The sequence below is a fragment of the Pipistrellus hanaki genome (genome assembly GCF_964339955.1).
Source record: "Pipistrellus hanaki genome assembly, chromosome: 10".
Classification (NCBI taxonomy): domain Eukaryota; kingdom Metazoa; phylum Chordata; class Mammalia; order Chiroptera; family Vespertilionidae; genus Pipistrellus; species Pipistrellus hanaki.
In genome coordinates, this window is record NC_140512.1 from 16,864,515 (window position 1) to 16,880,034 (window position 15,520).

The window sequence follows — 15,520 nt, forward strand, 5'->3', positions numbered from 1 at the left end:
TTGCCCCTAACTGCTTCTGCCTGCCAGCCTGTTGATGTCTAACTGCTCCCCTGCTAGCCCGTTTGCCCCCAACTTACCTCCTCTGCCGACCTGGTCATCCCTAACTACCCTCCCTTGCAGGTCTGTTCCCTCCCAACTGCCCTCCTATGCTGGCCATCTTCTGGTGGCCATCTTGTGTCCATATGGGGGCAGGATCTTTGGCCACATGGGGGCAGCCATCTTGTGTGTTGGAGTGATGGTCAATCTGCATATTACTCTTTTATTAAATAGGATAGAGGCCTGGTGCATGGGGGGTCGGCTGGTTTGCCCTGAAGGGTGTCCAGGATCAAGGTGGAGGTTCCCTTGGGGCATAGGGCAGCCTGGGCAAGGGCCTGTGGTGGTTTGCAGGCCGCCCACGCCCCCCCAGCGACCCAAGTGGAGGCCTTGGTATCTGGGATATATTTACCTTCTACAATTTACCTTCTACAACTTTGTATCCTGGAGTGGAGTCAAGCCTCCTGCTCGCTCCATGGCAGTAGCCGTTTGTTGTTTACCTTCTATAATTGGAACTTTGTAGCCTGGAATGGAGGCTTAGGCCGGCTAGAGCAGATGGAAAGCTTGGCTGCTTCTGTTGCCAGAGAAACCCAAGCCTATGTGGCTGCAGCCATTTTAGTTGGGGTTAATTTGCATACGTGCTCTGATTGGCTTGTGGGTGTGGCTTGTGGAGCAGAGTGAGAGTTAATTTGCATATTATTCTTATTAGGTAGGATTTTATGTTTATAATCGTTAGATTTTTTCCTGTGAGATTGTGTGTAGTTAACTTAGTTTATTTAGCCTGTGTATTTATCTCTTCATTTATCTTTGTCCTTTTATGGTGCAAATTGACAGCTCATCTTCTGACATTATAGACTTGCCCACGCGCCATGGCTCAGGGGCTGAGCATTGACCTATTAACCAGGAGGTCATGGTTTGGTTCCCAGTCAGGGTACATGCTCAAGTTGCAGACTTGATCCCCAGTGTGGGGTGAGCAGGATCCTCTTTCATCATTGCTGTATCTGTCTCTCTCTCCTTCTCCCATCCTTTCTGAATCAATAAAAAAAATATTTAAGAAATATATTATAAATGTTATTTGAGGAAAGGGGTTGGTAAGAGAAGGGCTTTCTGTAGTGGCTTACACAACAGGGACTATAGTTTTTCATAATATTATGTTAGGTATGCATATGTACTTAGTAGGGGATTCTGGCTAGCTTTTATTTAATAATATATTTGTTCTCTTTTAGGCTTTAGATAGTAGCATTTTAACTCATTATTTTAACATGGTTAATTTCTCATGTGAAAAGATAATGCTTTTCTTTAGAAGATGGGCGATGAGGGGGAAAATTAATATGTTCATTGGTGTTATGTGATTCCCAAATGCTGCTTCAGTAATTATATCTTAATTATTCCCGCTAAATCCTGAAAATATAAAATGACTTACATATTATAACAAACAGTGAATAATTTCAGAAATACAATTTTGCCTATATTTCTTACAGGTTCTGTCATTCCCTTGAACTTCACACTTGCAAAGATGTAGGCTGTCGCCATTGTTACTCATGTCAGTACTCAGGCTTGGTCATGTAAGAAAGGGCATTAGCAGATAAACAGTTGACATTTATTTTGTATTCCAGAATGGGAAAACAATCTAGCCTTTCTTAGCAAGTAAAAGAGCCTGTAAATCTAAAGATGAAATCGGGCAATTTAATTGAACTTTAATGCCTACTTGATGATTGAAGAAATGATTTACTGAGTGTATTATCCTTCTGTTATTTACATACACTGTACTTTGGAAATTAGATAGCTCTTGTGTTTTATTGTTCTAGGAAAATTTCAATATGAAATTCTGATTTTACAGGGTCTACACTTTGCTCTTTTATGCTTTGTGAGCAGAAGTTTTGTTTTAGTGTGAAACCTATCTTTAAGTTTATTTAAGAAAAACTAGAGGCCTGGTGCACGAAAATCATGTGGGAGGAGTGGGGGAGGTGGCGGCGGAGGTGGTGTCCCTCAACCCGGCCTGCACCCTCTCCAATCTGGGACATCCCTCTCACAATCCAGGACCGCTGGCTCCTAACTGCTCACCTGCCTGCCAACCTGATTGCCCCCTAACTGCTCCCCTGCCAGCCTGATTGCCCATAACTGCCCTCCCTTGCCGTGACCTGCCTCCTACTCCGGGACTCACCTCCTCCACGTGAGGTGGCGAAGATGCCAGAACCAGCCTCCTACACCACGCAGAGCTGCAGGACCCTAAGGCCTCATTGTGCAGAGCCGCCACCAGGCCCCACTTCCACTGTGCGTGCAGCCATCTTGTGGCAATGTTGTGTGAGGGCGTGACACCACCTAGGCTTTTATTATATAGCATATTATCATGGAATCTGGATTTTTTTTTTCTCCCCTAAACTTTTAACTTTTAAAAGTAATAGATTATCATATATTCTAGTTAATAGCCTATTTACCTGAGTTTCCCTTCATCCCTCCTACTCAGCATATGAGTAGTATTTTTGTCTCCTAAATAGTACTGAGAAGATCCTTTATTAACAGGCCTGCATGGTTACATCCCTCCCCAAACAAGACAAGGCAGGACCAGCTTTCTAATATTCTTGCCATGTGTCCTCTTTTGCCTTTGTGTTCAAGCATAGCTGACCTCGTTTCAATCATCCCTGTGGCTCTGCCACTTGCCATTCTTCACCAGTCATCTGGCCTTAGGTCTCTCCTATGCTGTATCTTTTGCTCTTGGTGTCCCTTCCATTCCTGCACCACCATCCTCAGTTCACAGGCTTCTCTCTGCTCTCTTGAGTCCAACCCATCTTCTTCCCTATTCTAGTTTGTTCTCCTTTCCATTAGCAGTTACCTCTCTAAGTAAAACTTTACAAATTTATATCCTATCTAATAAAGAAGGAATATGCTAATTGACTGCCATACCCTCAGTGATGGCACCCATAGCCACAAGGTGGCGGTGCCCAGTCCCCTCAGCCTCGCTCGGGTGGCAGCTGTATGGCATGGCTGGGCTCACCCTGCCCCCAGGTGGGTCCGGCTGCTCTGTGTGCCTGCCTCTAGAGTCCTCCAGTCCCCTTAGCCCCACAGCCACACAGGGCCGGCCTGAGGCACAAGCAAGCCTCAGATGTTGGCTGCCCAGCCACCCAGGGCTGCCCAAGGCTCAGGTAACCAGGGCCGGCTGAGGCTTGCGCTGCTGGCAGTGGCAGCAGTAGGGGTGTGATGGGGGCAACACCTTCACCTTGTCATTGGGTCGCCTCCGCCCCTGAGGGCTTCTTGACTGTGAAATGGGGCAGGCTGGGCTAAGGGGACCCCCCTCCCCTCCAGTGTATGAGTTTTCATGCACCGAGCCTCTAGTGTCCATATAAACCTCTAGTGTTTTTCCATTGCTTATTGTTCAAAGCTTAATATTGTTGACTTTCATGAAGCAATAGATGGAGTGATAAAGAAGCTGGGTTTTGGCGACAGTTATACCTTAGTTTAGCTAAAGGACTTTGGCCAACTTAATTAACTCAGGCCACAATTTCATCATAAGTAAATGGGAATAATAAGGGTACCTTTCTTATTAGATTAGAAGGATACTGCTATCAATAAATACAAATATTTACTCAGTGCTTACTGTGTGCCACGCAAAATTCTAAGTACTTTGCAAATTTTAATTCATTGCATCCTCATAGTAACTCAATTAAATAGGTATTTTTACTCTCCTGATTTTATGTAAGTGCAGCTGAGGCATAGAAAGGCGAAAGAACTTGCCGTGGTCAGGAAGTAACTTCAGAAGGATTAAGTGGTCTAGCAGGAATTCAAACCCAGATAGTCTGGGTTGGAGCTCAGGCTTTTACTGGTTTGCCGAGCAGGTAATAACTTTGAAATTGTACTGGGCTTATGTCCAATAAGAGTTAAATCACTGTTCTTCTTTCTTCTGCCATCTGATGTCAGCCCATATTTCCCCCTTACAAACCCTGATTCACCTCTTATGTCCTGGAAGGTAAATTTTTGTCAATTAATTAATCTTTTATATAGGTAGTATACATAACTGCTCTAAAATATGTCTTTCAGGTACTCACTTTCCCCCGTGGAGTCAACCAAGTTACAATTTCTTAAGAATATCTAAAGATGTTCCAAAGCATTTGTAAATAACGTGCTCATTTACCATGTTTTTTATTCATAAATTTTTACTAGTTTTCTTTGATAGATATTTTAGTGTCCTTGCCTTGCTATTTTTTTAATTTCACATCTTTGACCTTCCCTTTGTGTTGGGCTGCTCCTGCTTTCTTTTGTACCCATGTTTTAGCTAAAGACTCAACCAAAATACCTCTTCTGTGATGAAGGCTTCTCATACCTCCCCAGTTAGCAGTGGTGTGTTCTCCCTCCTCAGGATGCTTGTGGCCTGCATTTGGTTCTTTCCTAATGCTTGCTGGGTCTTATAAGCCAAAGTTTCTCAACCCTGGCACAGGGTTGATATTTTGGACTGGATAAGTCTGTTGTAGGGACCTGTCCTATGACTACATTTCTGGACTCTACCCACCTCCAGCCACTACCACCTTCAGTTTTGACAATTAAAAATTAACTCTGGCCCTAGCTGTTTTGGCTCAGTGAATAGAGTGTCTGCCTATGGACTGAAAGGTCCCGGGTTTGATTCACATGCCCTGGTTGCTGTTTTGGTCCCAAGTAGGGGGTGTGTATGAGGCAGCTAATCAACGTTTCTCTCTCATCATTGATGTTTCTCTCTCTCCCTCTCCCTTCCTCTCTGAAATCAATAAAAATATATATTTTTAAAAAATTACTCCAAACGTTATCACATATCCTCTAGGAGGCGAGATTCCCCATCACTGAGAACCTCTAGAAGAGAGGAAGGTACAATGGGTACATGCCTTGACTTAATTTCAAATTCTAACTTTGGCACTTAACTGTTTAGTGACCTGGATCAAATTCCTTAGCCTCTGTGAGTATGTTTCCTCATTTGTGAAATCGGGATGATGATATATAATTTGTGGCTTTGTTGTGGAGATGAATTCTGAGGGGCAAGGAAGTGAGAAAGCATCCAGCATTGGGAGCAGACCTCGAGTCTCCCATCTGCACTGTGAGCATCACGCAGGTACAGATCATGTATCCATGTCACATTTTCTCGCCGCTTCCTTCATGTAATAGGTGATCAAGAAATGTCTTAAGTGAAAGAAGAAGTGTATATTCCTCTTAATCTGATTTTGTGATTTGACTGACCTATGATTTGACAGGCTTCAAGGTAAATGTTAACACTTTCTAAAAGCAATGACAATCACATTTCCAGCGTTTCCTATACTGACACCATTATCAGTCCTTTGTTCAGGTCTCTGCTGTCCTCACTCAGCCACGGTAAGCTTGTGCCCCGCCAGAGAAGGGCATCTGGAGCCTGTGGTGAGGATGCTGTGTGCGGCAGCGGGCACCTCCCCCGTCCCCGCAGGCTGCTTCTCTGGCCTCAAGAATGGAGTCTTGTGGTTGTCTGTTTGACCCACAGCTTTCATTTCTCTTTTTTTCTTTTTAAATCAGTTTTATTGAGGTCTGTTTTATGTTTTTTATTTCTGAAACTGAAAGAAGAATGGTGCTTGTTGGCAGTATTTGTTATTTGTGGTACAGTTTTCTTGAAACGTCTTACTGTTCTTTAAACATAGCTTTGACTTTCTTATGTAATTGAAAGGGTGGCTGACATCTCACATTTTTAAACTTTATGGTTTAATTTACTGCCCATTACAGAAACCTGGTAAAGAAGGACTACTTGCCATTAAATGAAGGTTGTTAAGAGCAGGACCCGAATTTTGGTGACTTTTCTAACTGCTAGTTTTTCCAGTATTTTAGCAAAGTCACCAGATTTTTAAATTCTCTTATGCTGTCACCATGATTGTCACTAATATTGATTATGTTCTTTTAGGCTCTCACTGTTGTAAGTTCTCTTTATTTGTATGATGCTGTCTAGTCCTCATCACAGCCTTAGGAGGTCAGGACAGTTGTTATGTCCACTCTACAGAAGGCCTTTCACAGGATAAAAACTTCCCAGGCTCCACAGTTAACATGCGGGCACCAAGGTCCGAATCCAGGTGGTGTAACCTCTGCTTCCATGCTCAACTGCGGGTATGAAATGTCTGCCTAGAAAGATTTGGGAGCATTTCAAATTGTAGCATGTCTTTATGGAAGGTGTGCATTCAGGTTTCTATTTGTAGTGAGTGGTCTTTTTATTTTTTTGCCTTAATAGAGCTGACAATTAGATTGTTTAAAAGTACAGCCATTGGGTTTTATTTAACAGGTAATTTATAATTTGTAATATGTGCTGCAGGTTATGTAAGGGGACTTTAAATGCAGCACTTTTCAAACCTGCCTCTGGGGTGGCGATCCCATGGGCTTGTCAGGGTTGGGGCTTTGCCAGCAGGCTGACTCAACAGTCCCTGAGCCACAGTATCTACACTTAGTATTTATTTGCCATTTTAATTATTTCACATCTCCTAGTCATCAATGCATTCATTATGGTCAGGCCAGTATTGTTGAATTTTAGCTCAGAAGATTAATTTTAAGTTGGTAAACATTGATATCTTGGAATTGTTTGGTGTGGTGGTACACGTGATTCTGTACTAACTTAAAATTCTCAAAATGTCGGGTCTTCAACTCAGAAATATGGTGACATATTTCCAGGTAGTGAAGCCTCTTTCCCAGCTCATTACTCTGCGTCTAAATGCAGGGCACAGAGGACTTACCTTTCGTCCTGACTGAATTCACAAGTACAACTGCTGGTTTTTCTCATCAGTTCTCACTAGTCCCTGTTTAAAAAGAGCAAGGAGCAGGGGCCCATTTCAGTCCAAGGTGGATAAGGACAGTGTCTACTGAGACTGGTTTCAGTATCCGGCTCTTTTCCATACTTCTCCATTCTGCTTACTGTCATGCTTGTCAGAGGCAGTTTGTAGGCTTTGCCTCATGTCTGTCTTCGGAGGAGAAAGCCAGTGGGAGTGTTAGTTACCTAGTAAGAGAGATTCTGGGCTGGAGAGAACCCCTTTGGTGTCACCTCCACACTTACAAGAAGTCTGTCCCAGGGAAGTGCTCCGCTCCGCTCTGCCAGCTCGTCTGCCCCTGGTGGTTTCCCTGGGAGCTGCATCGCAGGGCATTCCCCTCCGAGGGGAGGCAGGCGAAGTCTCCGTACTGTGTCCTTTGTTCAGGTGGGAAGGAAGAAAGTCCCCGAGCTGTGACCGGAGTCATAAAATAATTTGGAAAATTGTTCTCATTCTGTTTCTTTTAAAATCATTTCTTATTTTTCAGTTATAGTTGCATACATACTATATTAGTTTCAGGTGTACACCCTGGTGATTAGACATAGAACTTTCTAAGGGATTCTCCTGATACTGTACCCATCTGATACCACACAGTTATTAGATTATTGACTATATTCCGTCTGCTGTGCTTTACATCCCCATGACTATTATGTAACAACCAATTTATAATTCTTAATCCCTTCACCTTTTTCATGCATCCTCCAAGCCCTCTTTCCCCCCAATCTGTTTCGCAACCACCAAAATATTCTGTATATTTATGAGTCTTTTTCTGTTCTGTTTATTTTGTTTTTTATATGTAACTAGAGGCCCAGTGCATGAAATTTGTGCATTTGAGGGGGTGGTTCCTTAGCCCACCCCACACCTTATCCAATCTGGGACCCCTCTCACAAACCAGGACTGCTGACTCTCAACCACTTGCCGGCCTGCCTGATTGCCCCTAACTGCTTCTGCCTGCCAGACTGATCACCCCCTGATCACTCCTCTGCCAGCTTGATTGACTCCTAACTACTCCCCTGCCAGCCCGATTGTCCCCACTGTCCTCCCTTGCAAGCCCAGTCACCCCTAACTGCTCTCCCTTGCAGGCCTGATCGCCCCCAAGATTGCTCACAACTGCCCTCCCCTGCCAGCCATCTTGTGGTGGCTATCTTGTGTCCATGTGGGGGCAGCCATCTTGTGTCCACGTGGGGGCGGCCATCTTGTGTGTTGGAGTGATGGTCAGTTTGCATATTACTCTTATTAGATAGGATTGTGAAGAGATACGTATTTATTAACATTTTGCTGTTCATATTTTTATGTGTTTTTCTTTTTTTAATCTTCATCTGAGGACATGCTGGCTCTGGAGCCACCTGGCGCAAGCTACAGAGCAATCTACAGATTGCTGGGCTTGGAAGTCAGATTGCAAACTAAGACGGTCAGATTGCAAACTAAGACGGGCTGCTGGTAGCAAGAGGTGTGGGGTTCACCAGGCCAGATGTTGTTTGAGAGATTTTTAGGAAAGTCTAAAGCATGAGGCAAGAGAGGCCATTTGGGTGGAAAAGCCACTGGAATGTGCTTGGGGTGGGCCCACAAGTTGTGTCTCAGAAAAGGAACAATGGGCCTTTGCCAGCACTTCTGTCTTATTAGAGAAAGCTGCCCTGACCCACCTCCAGCTCTTTTCCTGATGTTGCAGAATTCATTTCCTCTCTGTATGTCTGTAGTGCCTTTCAAGCTGCTGCCCCAGCTCTGGAGCTCAGAGTGAGTGAGTCTGAGTAAGTCTGTGAGCAGGCCCTTTAAGAGGAACTACCTGGGACTCCAGCAGCCATGTCTTCCCTCGGCCTCAATGCCCACTGGTTTTTACAGCCTGAAGTTATAGGGCCTTCTCTTTCTGGCCCTGGATCCCTGGGCTGGGCAGCCTGGTGTGAGGCTGGGAACCCTTGCTCCTCAGGGGATCCTCCACAGCCAAGATACCCCATCCAATGTTTATCTAACGTGAGTGTGGGACCTGCCTGTTCTACATCTCTGCCCCTCCTACCAGTCTCATTGTAGTTTCTTTAATTTCATAGTTGTAGGATTTCCATTGAGCTAGATTTCATGTGGTTCTGAAGGATGGCTCTGTAGTTTAGTTATAATTTTGATGTGGTTGTGGCAGGAGGTGAGTACCGTGTTCACCTGCGCTGCCATCTTGACTTGCAGTCTTCATTCTGTTTCTCTTTGCAGTTTAGGATTTTGGGGACAGCATCAGTCTGGGTGGTGCATGAGCAGGGCCAGGGAGATAGATGCCTTTGAGAGAAGTCTTTACATTACTCTCACCTTCTATTTCCAACAGGCCATAGTGGATGGGAGCAGATTTATGTTGCTAATGCCAGATGAGCTCTGACATGGTTCATAGGTGGATAGAAAAAAAGTTAGAGGCAGTCTTGACCAAACTCCTCATTTTATAGCTGAACTTGAGAGAAGGGAATTGCTCTGAGCCATTGGGTAGGTAGTAGCTGACTGAGACCTGGGGCTTCTCTTGCTCTCAGCCCTGGGCTCTGCCTTCATTTCTGTGTTGCTGCGGACCTGTGTGCCTGACTCCTGTGGAGAAAACTGGCCCCTGCTCCGGCAGGGTATGTGGGCTCCCTTAGTGGATGCAGCCCTGACCCTGGCCCATCTGTGGTTAGATGGAGCTCAGCTTTCAAAGCAGCCCAAGGGTCTGTGCTGCCTCTGCTGCCTCCTGCTGCTGAAGCCAAGTATGTGTGGTTTTTTAAGGCAAGAGTGAAACACTTAAGATTTGACAAATGAAGGCAACAGAGGGGAAATTAGTAAAGGCTCCTTTTAACTATTTTTCAGAATTTTCAGGGGGAGATCTATCCTTGAGCATGAAGCTTGCTTCATAGATTTTTGGGTTTTTTTATTTTTTTATTTTTCCCCCCCCATCATCATGGTAATTCTGCATAAATGGTTGTAAGATTTGCCATTGTTGTTGGATTCTGGATTCTTGGGTGTTTTATTGCTTTAAACCTCAGTTGCTTAGGACAGAAATGGCATTTAAAAACAAACAAACAAACGTATTCTTCTTAGCTTACAGCTAAAGGTTTTTAAAAAATAGTAATCTAGAATGAAAAGAAACTGCAGAATCAGATTTTGTAACTTTATTACTACAGAGAATACCAAGTAGAGCCCATTCATATTAGCCATGGGAGACTTGAGACTGGAGAAGTTTAAGAAATGACTTGGTCAAGTTATAGTTATATAGTCAATAATTCAAGTCTTCCGGCTCAGTTCAGTTATGTCACTTTATTTTGAGCTTCCTGTAAACTAGACCTTCTTTTTATGATTTCCACAGATTTTTTTCTAATTCTCACCAAATTTCTAATAGATATATTCCTCCCTTTCACAGATATGAAAAATGGAAGCTCAGATAGCTTCATCTCTTAACCTTTTTCTTTCCTTTAATGACTTACATAATCTTAATTAACTTAATTTGTTCCAATGGTGAAGTCTTACTTATTTTCATAGTCAGATGTTACAAACTATGTTTCTTAATGAAAGTAGTTAACCCAGTTGTGTGCAATAGCAACATTTAAAAAATCTGGACTCTTAAATTCTTGCTGAGAACACTTTGCTCATCTGGATAGCCTCATTGTCATGGGGAACTCATATGAACATATTTAGATAGTGACTCTCATGAACTTGTACCTACCGTGTTTCCCCGAAAATAAGACATCCTCCGAAAATAAGACCTAACGCATGGAAAGATAAGACATTCCCTGAAAATAAGACCTAGTGCAACTTTGGGAGAAAAAATTAATATAAGACACTGTCTTATTTTCGGGGAAACAGGGTAGGGTGTAGCTTCCCACGGGGTGAAACAACCTGAGAATGTGAGTGACCTAAGGTAGAAAGATAAAAGCTATTTGAGGATGAGAAGGTGGTGAAAAGATCTTTTAGGATAAGTGTTGACATTTACTGGTACTATTACTAGGAACACTTCCACATACTAAATTGTGTTTACTGTGCCCATGATTCAACTTGGTTTCTTCTTGGCCTACCCCTCTCTCCCCAGGCGTGAAGCAGTAAGCTCTCTGATAACATGAGGCCTGTGTAAGCGCATGAAGCCAGGGGACTTTGTTTATTGCTATGTATCAAACACATAGTATAGTGTGTGGCTACAAAAGGGGGGTAAAATTAGATGAGGGATTTTCATCCTGTCTGAGAGACAGGTCTTTCTCTTTTCTCTTTTTGAAATCTCTGTACCCTCACTTCCCGGTGCTGTGCTGTCTGCTAAGGTTGTTTAACCAGATACTCAAGGTAGACAGAGTGTTGGTTTTTGCTGTGAACTTTCCAGAGTTGGGTGATATTATATATCTTCTGCTTATCTTTTCCCCCACTTGTCTATTGTGGACAAGACCCCTAAGTGATTTAAAATGGTTTAATGATCTTTTTAAAATGTTAATATTTATTGAGCATATTGAATTTCTAATTTATCGGAACACGATCTGTATTTTAAAAATAATTGCTTATGGAAATAATTGAAAAAATTCCTCTCCAGTAGAAGTAAGTCCAGAAAAACTTTGACCTCCTTTCCTGCAGTATTAAAAATATATGCATATCATTAGTCATCAGTGCGATATACCCTTCCTATCCATTACAGTAACTGAAATGAAAAAGACAGAGAAAGTGCTAGCCAAGAGGAAGACATCAGAACCCTCACACGTGGCCACTGGGAATGGAAAGTGGTGTAGCCACTATATGAAACAGTTTGGCAGTTTATCAAAGGGCTGAACATAGAGTTACCTTAAGATCCAACAGTTGCACTCCTAGATATATACCCAAGAAAAATAAAAGAATATACCCACACAGAAACTTGTATGTGAATGTTCATGACAGTTTTATTTTTAGCAGTCCAAAAGTGGAAAAGCCCCAAATGTCCATCGAGTGAATGGCTAGACAAAATGTGGTATATCCAGTGGAACCTTGTTTAACAATGAAAAGGAAAGATGAAGCATTGATACATGCTGTATATGGATGAACCAGTTACAAAAGACCACTATGTATGATTTCACTTATATATAAAACTAGAGGCCTGGTGTACAAAATTTGTGTTGAGGGTGGGGGTAGAGAGGGGAGGTGTCCCTCAGCCTCTCCAATCTGGGAACCCTTGGGGGATGTCCGGATGCAAGATGGCAGTTGGACATCACTCTCATAATCCAGGACTGCTGCCTCCTGACCGCTCGCCTGGCTGCCAGCCTGATCGCCCCCAACTGCTCTCCCCTGCTGGCCTGTTCACCCACAACTACCTTCTGCCCATCTTGTGGCGGCCATCTTTGACCACATGGGAGTTGTGGCCATCTTGTGCGAGGGCATGAGGGTCAATTTGCATTTTACCTCTTATTATATAGGATGTCCAGAATAAGATAGTAACTAAGTTAGTGGTTGATTAAGGCTGGAGGATTTTGGAGGGGATGGAGAATGACTACCAATGAGTATAGTGTTTCTTTTTGGGTAATGAAAGTGCTCTAAATTAGATAGTGGCTATGGCTGCACATCAAAATACCATTGAGTTATACACTTTTAAGGGTGAATTGTTTGGTATCTAAATTACATTTCAATAAAGTTATTATAAAAGTATTTGTAGCCCTGGCTGGTGTGGCTCCCAGGCACCGAAAGGCCAGTTCGATTCCTAATCTGGGCACATGCCTGGCTTTTGGGCTTGATCCCTGGTGGGGAGCATGCAGGAGGCAACCAATTGATGTCTCGCTCTCACATTAATGTTTCTCTCTTTCTCTCTCTTCCTTTCTCTCTAAAAATCAGTAAGTCTTTTTAAAAAAACGTAAATATAGATGTATATATAGATGTATTTGTTTCCATGAGCATAAATTATCCCCAGAATGATACACTTTGGTTGCTGGTGGGAAAGAGCTGGGTGGGAGGAGATTTTTACTAAATATCCTTTTTTGTCTTGTGATAATATTACCTATTTTACAAGTAAATGTTGACTAATAAAGGTATAAGTAACTTATCTCCTCTCTTGATTTTGTTGTGATCAGGTACTTCAGGGGTTAGATTATCTACACAGTAAATGCAAGATCATTCATACTGACATAAAGCCAGAAAACATCTTGATGTGTGTGGATGATGCGTACGTGCGAAGAATGGCAGCCGAGGCCACGGAGTGGCAGAAAGCGGGTGCTCCTCCTCCTTCAGGGTCTGCAGGTGAGGGTCCCAGCCAGCTTCGTCTCAGTCAGTCCGGGAACACTGAGAGCCTGCATAGCTGCACACTGAAGGCAGCTGTGAACATGATAGGATCTTTCGTAAGAATCTGATGGAGAGAAATAACTAGACCTTTTTTCTTCAGAAGGAAGATGCTTCAAATTACACTTTCACGTTTGAATTCTTAACTTTGTTCTCCCTTAAAAGGTCATTTCAGTTCTTACCTTTGCACATTTCCTTCTGTTGCCCAGTTCTCAGCAGAAGAATATATAGGAGCAGGTCTTACGTAGCCATTATGTAGTCAACAGAGTTTTTTCTAGCTTCAGGCTTGTCAGCATGCCTCCTAGTCTCCAGTTAGCATAGTTACATCAGTCAGAGTCTACCTAGTGGGTTTGGAATCAGTTACAGACCCCAGGGACGGAGGGAAAGACCCAAGTGACTTGAGAATTGGCATATCAAGTTTAATTTCTATTTTTCCCTGACTATAAAGGTGGCAGTGAGGGGTTGACTGTTCTCTCACCTTCTCCTCACAGTGTGTGTGCTCCATGCAGTCAGGCAGGCGAGCAGACTCAGGGCTGCATCCCTGTGACTCACAGGGGCTCTTGGGAGATGCAGCACCTCTGAATCTTATTTTCTACCATCAGTATTTTTCTATACCATGAAGCCATTTTATTTTTGCCTCTGTTTTTATTTTTATTATTATTATTGTTTAATGTATTACATAAGTAGTACATATATCTCCTTTTTTGCTCCATTGACCTTCCCCCAGCCTCCCCTACCATCTGTCGCATTCCCTCATCCCACCCACCCCCAGTGTCTTGTGCCCATTAGTTGTGCTTATATGCATGCATGCAAGTCCTTTGGTTGATCTCTTTCCCCCCTCCCTAACACACCCCTGCTTTCCCGCTGTAATTTGACAGTCTGATGCTTTACTGCCTCTGTCTATCTTTTTGTTCATCAGGTTATAATGTTCTTTATTTTCAATAAATGAGTGGGATCATGTAGTATTTTTCTTTCATTGCCTGGCTTATTTCACTTAGCATAATGCTTTCCAGATCCATCCATGCTGCTGCAAATGGTAAAAGTTCCTTCTTTTTTATAGCAGCGTAGTATTCCATTGTGTAGATGTTCCACAGTTTTCTAATCCTCTCATCTGCAGATGGGCATTTAGGCTGTTTCCAAATCTTAGCTTAGCTATGGTGAATTGTGCTGCTATGAACATAGGAGTGTGTATATCCTTTCTGATTGGTACTATCATGGAGCCTTTTAGTCTGTCAAGCTTTTGAGGCTGGCAAGGTCTGATCATTTGATTTTTAAAATATTTGCTGCAATATTTACTTACTTTAGTGGTACAACTTGCTAATAATTTTCAAACATAAATGTACATCTCATCTAGATTGTCTCATTGTTTACGAAACAAGTTGGTTCAATGACTTCCTTTGTGAACCTTTCTCCATTCTTAAGTTATTAGTGCTGTTGGATGGACTATTTCTGAAATGAATGGTTATTTCATTTCATTTTATTTATTACTTTTTAAGTGGCTATTTGATTTCAGATAAGAGAAATGGTTCCATATTGGACAGCTATTGCTATGATTTTAAAGAACCAATCATTCATTTGAGTATGGTAAACATTCTTTAGATCTCTTTGATACAGAAGCTCTAGTATTTTAAGTTGTTGAAGTTGGATAGCCATTAAAAGGCAGTAATTATCTCATTTTACAATTCAAATAAGGATATGTATCAATTTCCCTCTAAACAGTCATTTTTGTTTTGTTTTGTTTTAGTGAGTACGGCTCCACAGCAAAAACCTGTAAGTACTATTTTTAAAAGCAACTGCTCATTACTGACTTTCCACAGTGTAACAGTAGTTTGTTTCTTTCTGCAACAATTTTTCATGTAGAGGTTGGTGGAGGGAATTTGGTGATATATTGCTTTGGTTCCTTTCTCAATCATAGATATCCTAATATATAGTCATGTAATACACAGGTGTGTTTATAAATGCTGTGTATCCTTGCATATATAAGGCTTAAACTGTTTTGGTAAGCTGAACCGAATTTTAGACTTAGAAATAGAGCGGTTCCAAGTTTGATCTTCATTTTCCTCTCGTGCTTTCTGGAGTGCTGTTGCCAAGCTTAGTGAAATGTGAGGTGATAGAAATAGAGTTTGGAGTGGGATTATTCTGAAAACACTTTTCCTTATTTCTCATTGGCTTCCAAGTTACCTGTTTTTCTAATGCAGCTCTAAATTTTTCCCCCCTAGCTAGTGGTTAAATATGAGAGTGGTTGTCTTTTTTGTGGTCCTGTGAAAACACTGTGTTCAGTCAAATGAAGCAGGCTGCCTGGAAATGAACCCTGCCCAGCAGCCCCTACCCCAGCTGGGTCCAGGGGACGATTGAATATCTGTCTCATCACCTACAGAGTTTAGAGGAATCCCAACTGCCACAGCCCTCAGCTGGGAATGGCAGTCCCAGTGGAAGAGGAGAGCCGTGCTGCTCCCACAGCTCCCCACGGCTCTCCACTGCTCTCCACGGCTCTCCACAGCTCC

At 42.6% G+C, this 15,520-nt stretch overlaps 1 protein-coding gene across 4 annotated transcripts in view; it reads left to right on the forward strand.

Annotated features, from left to right (window-relative positions):
* Positions 1 to 15,520, forward strand: part of SRPK2 (SRSF protein kinase 2) — a 166,049-nt gene that overhangs the window by 130,544 nt on the left and 19,985 nt on the right. For all 4 annotated transcript variants that reach the window (XM_084897824.1, XM_084897825.1, XM_084897827.1 and 1 more), the window contains 2 exons: positions 12,812 to 12,977; positions 14,761 to 14,786. In XM_084897824.1, the coding sequence (XP_084753950.1) occupies positions 12,812 to 12,977; positions 14,761 to 14,786 (192 nt within the window). The remainder of the gene's footprint in view (positions 1 to 12,811; positions 12,978 to 14,760; positions 14,787 to 15,520) is intronic.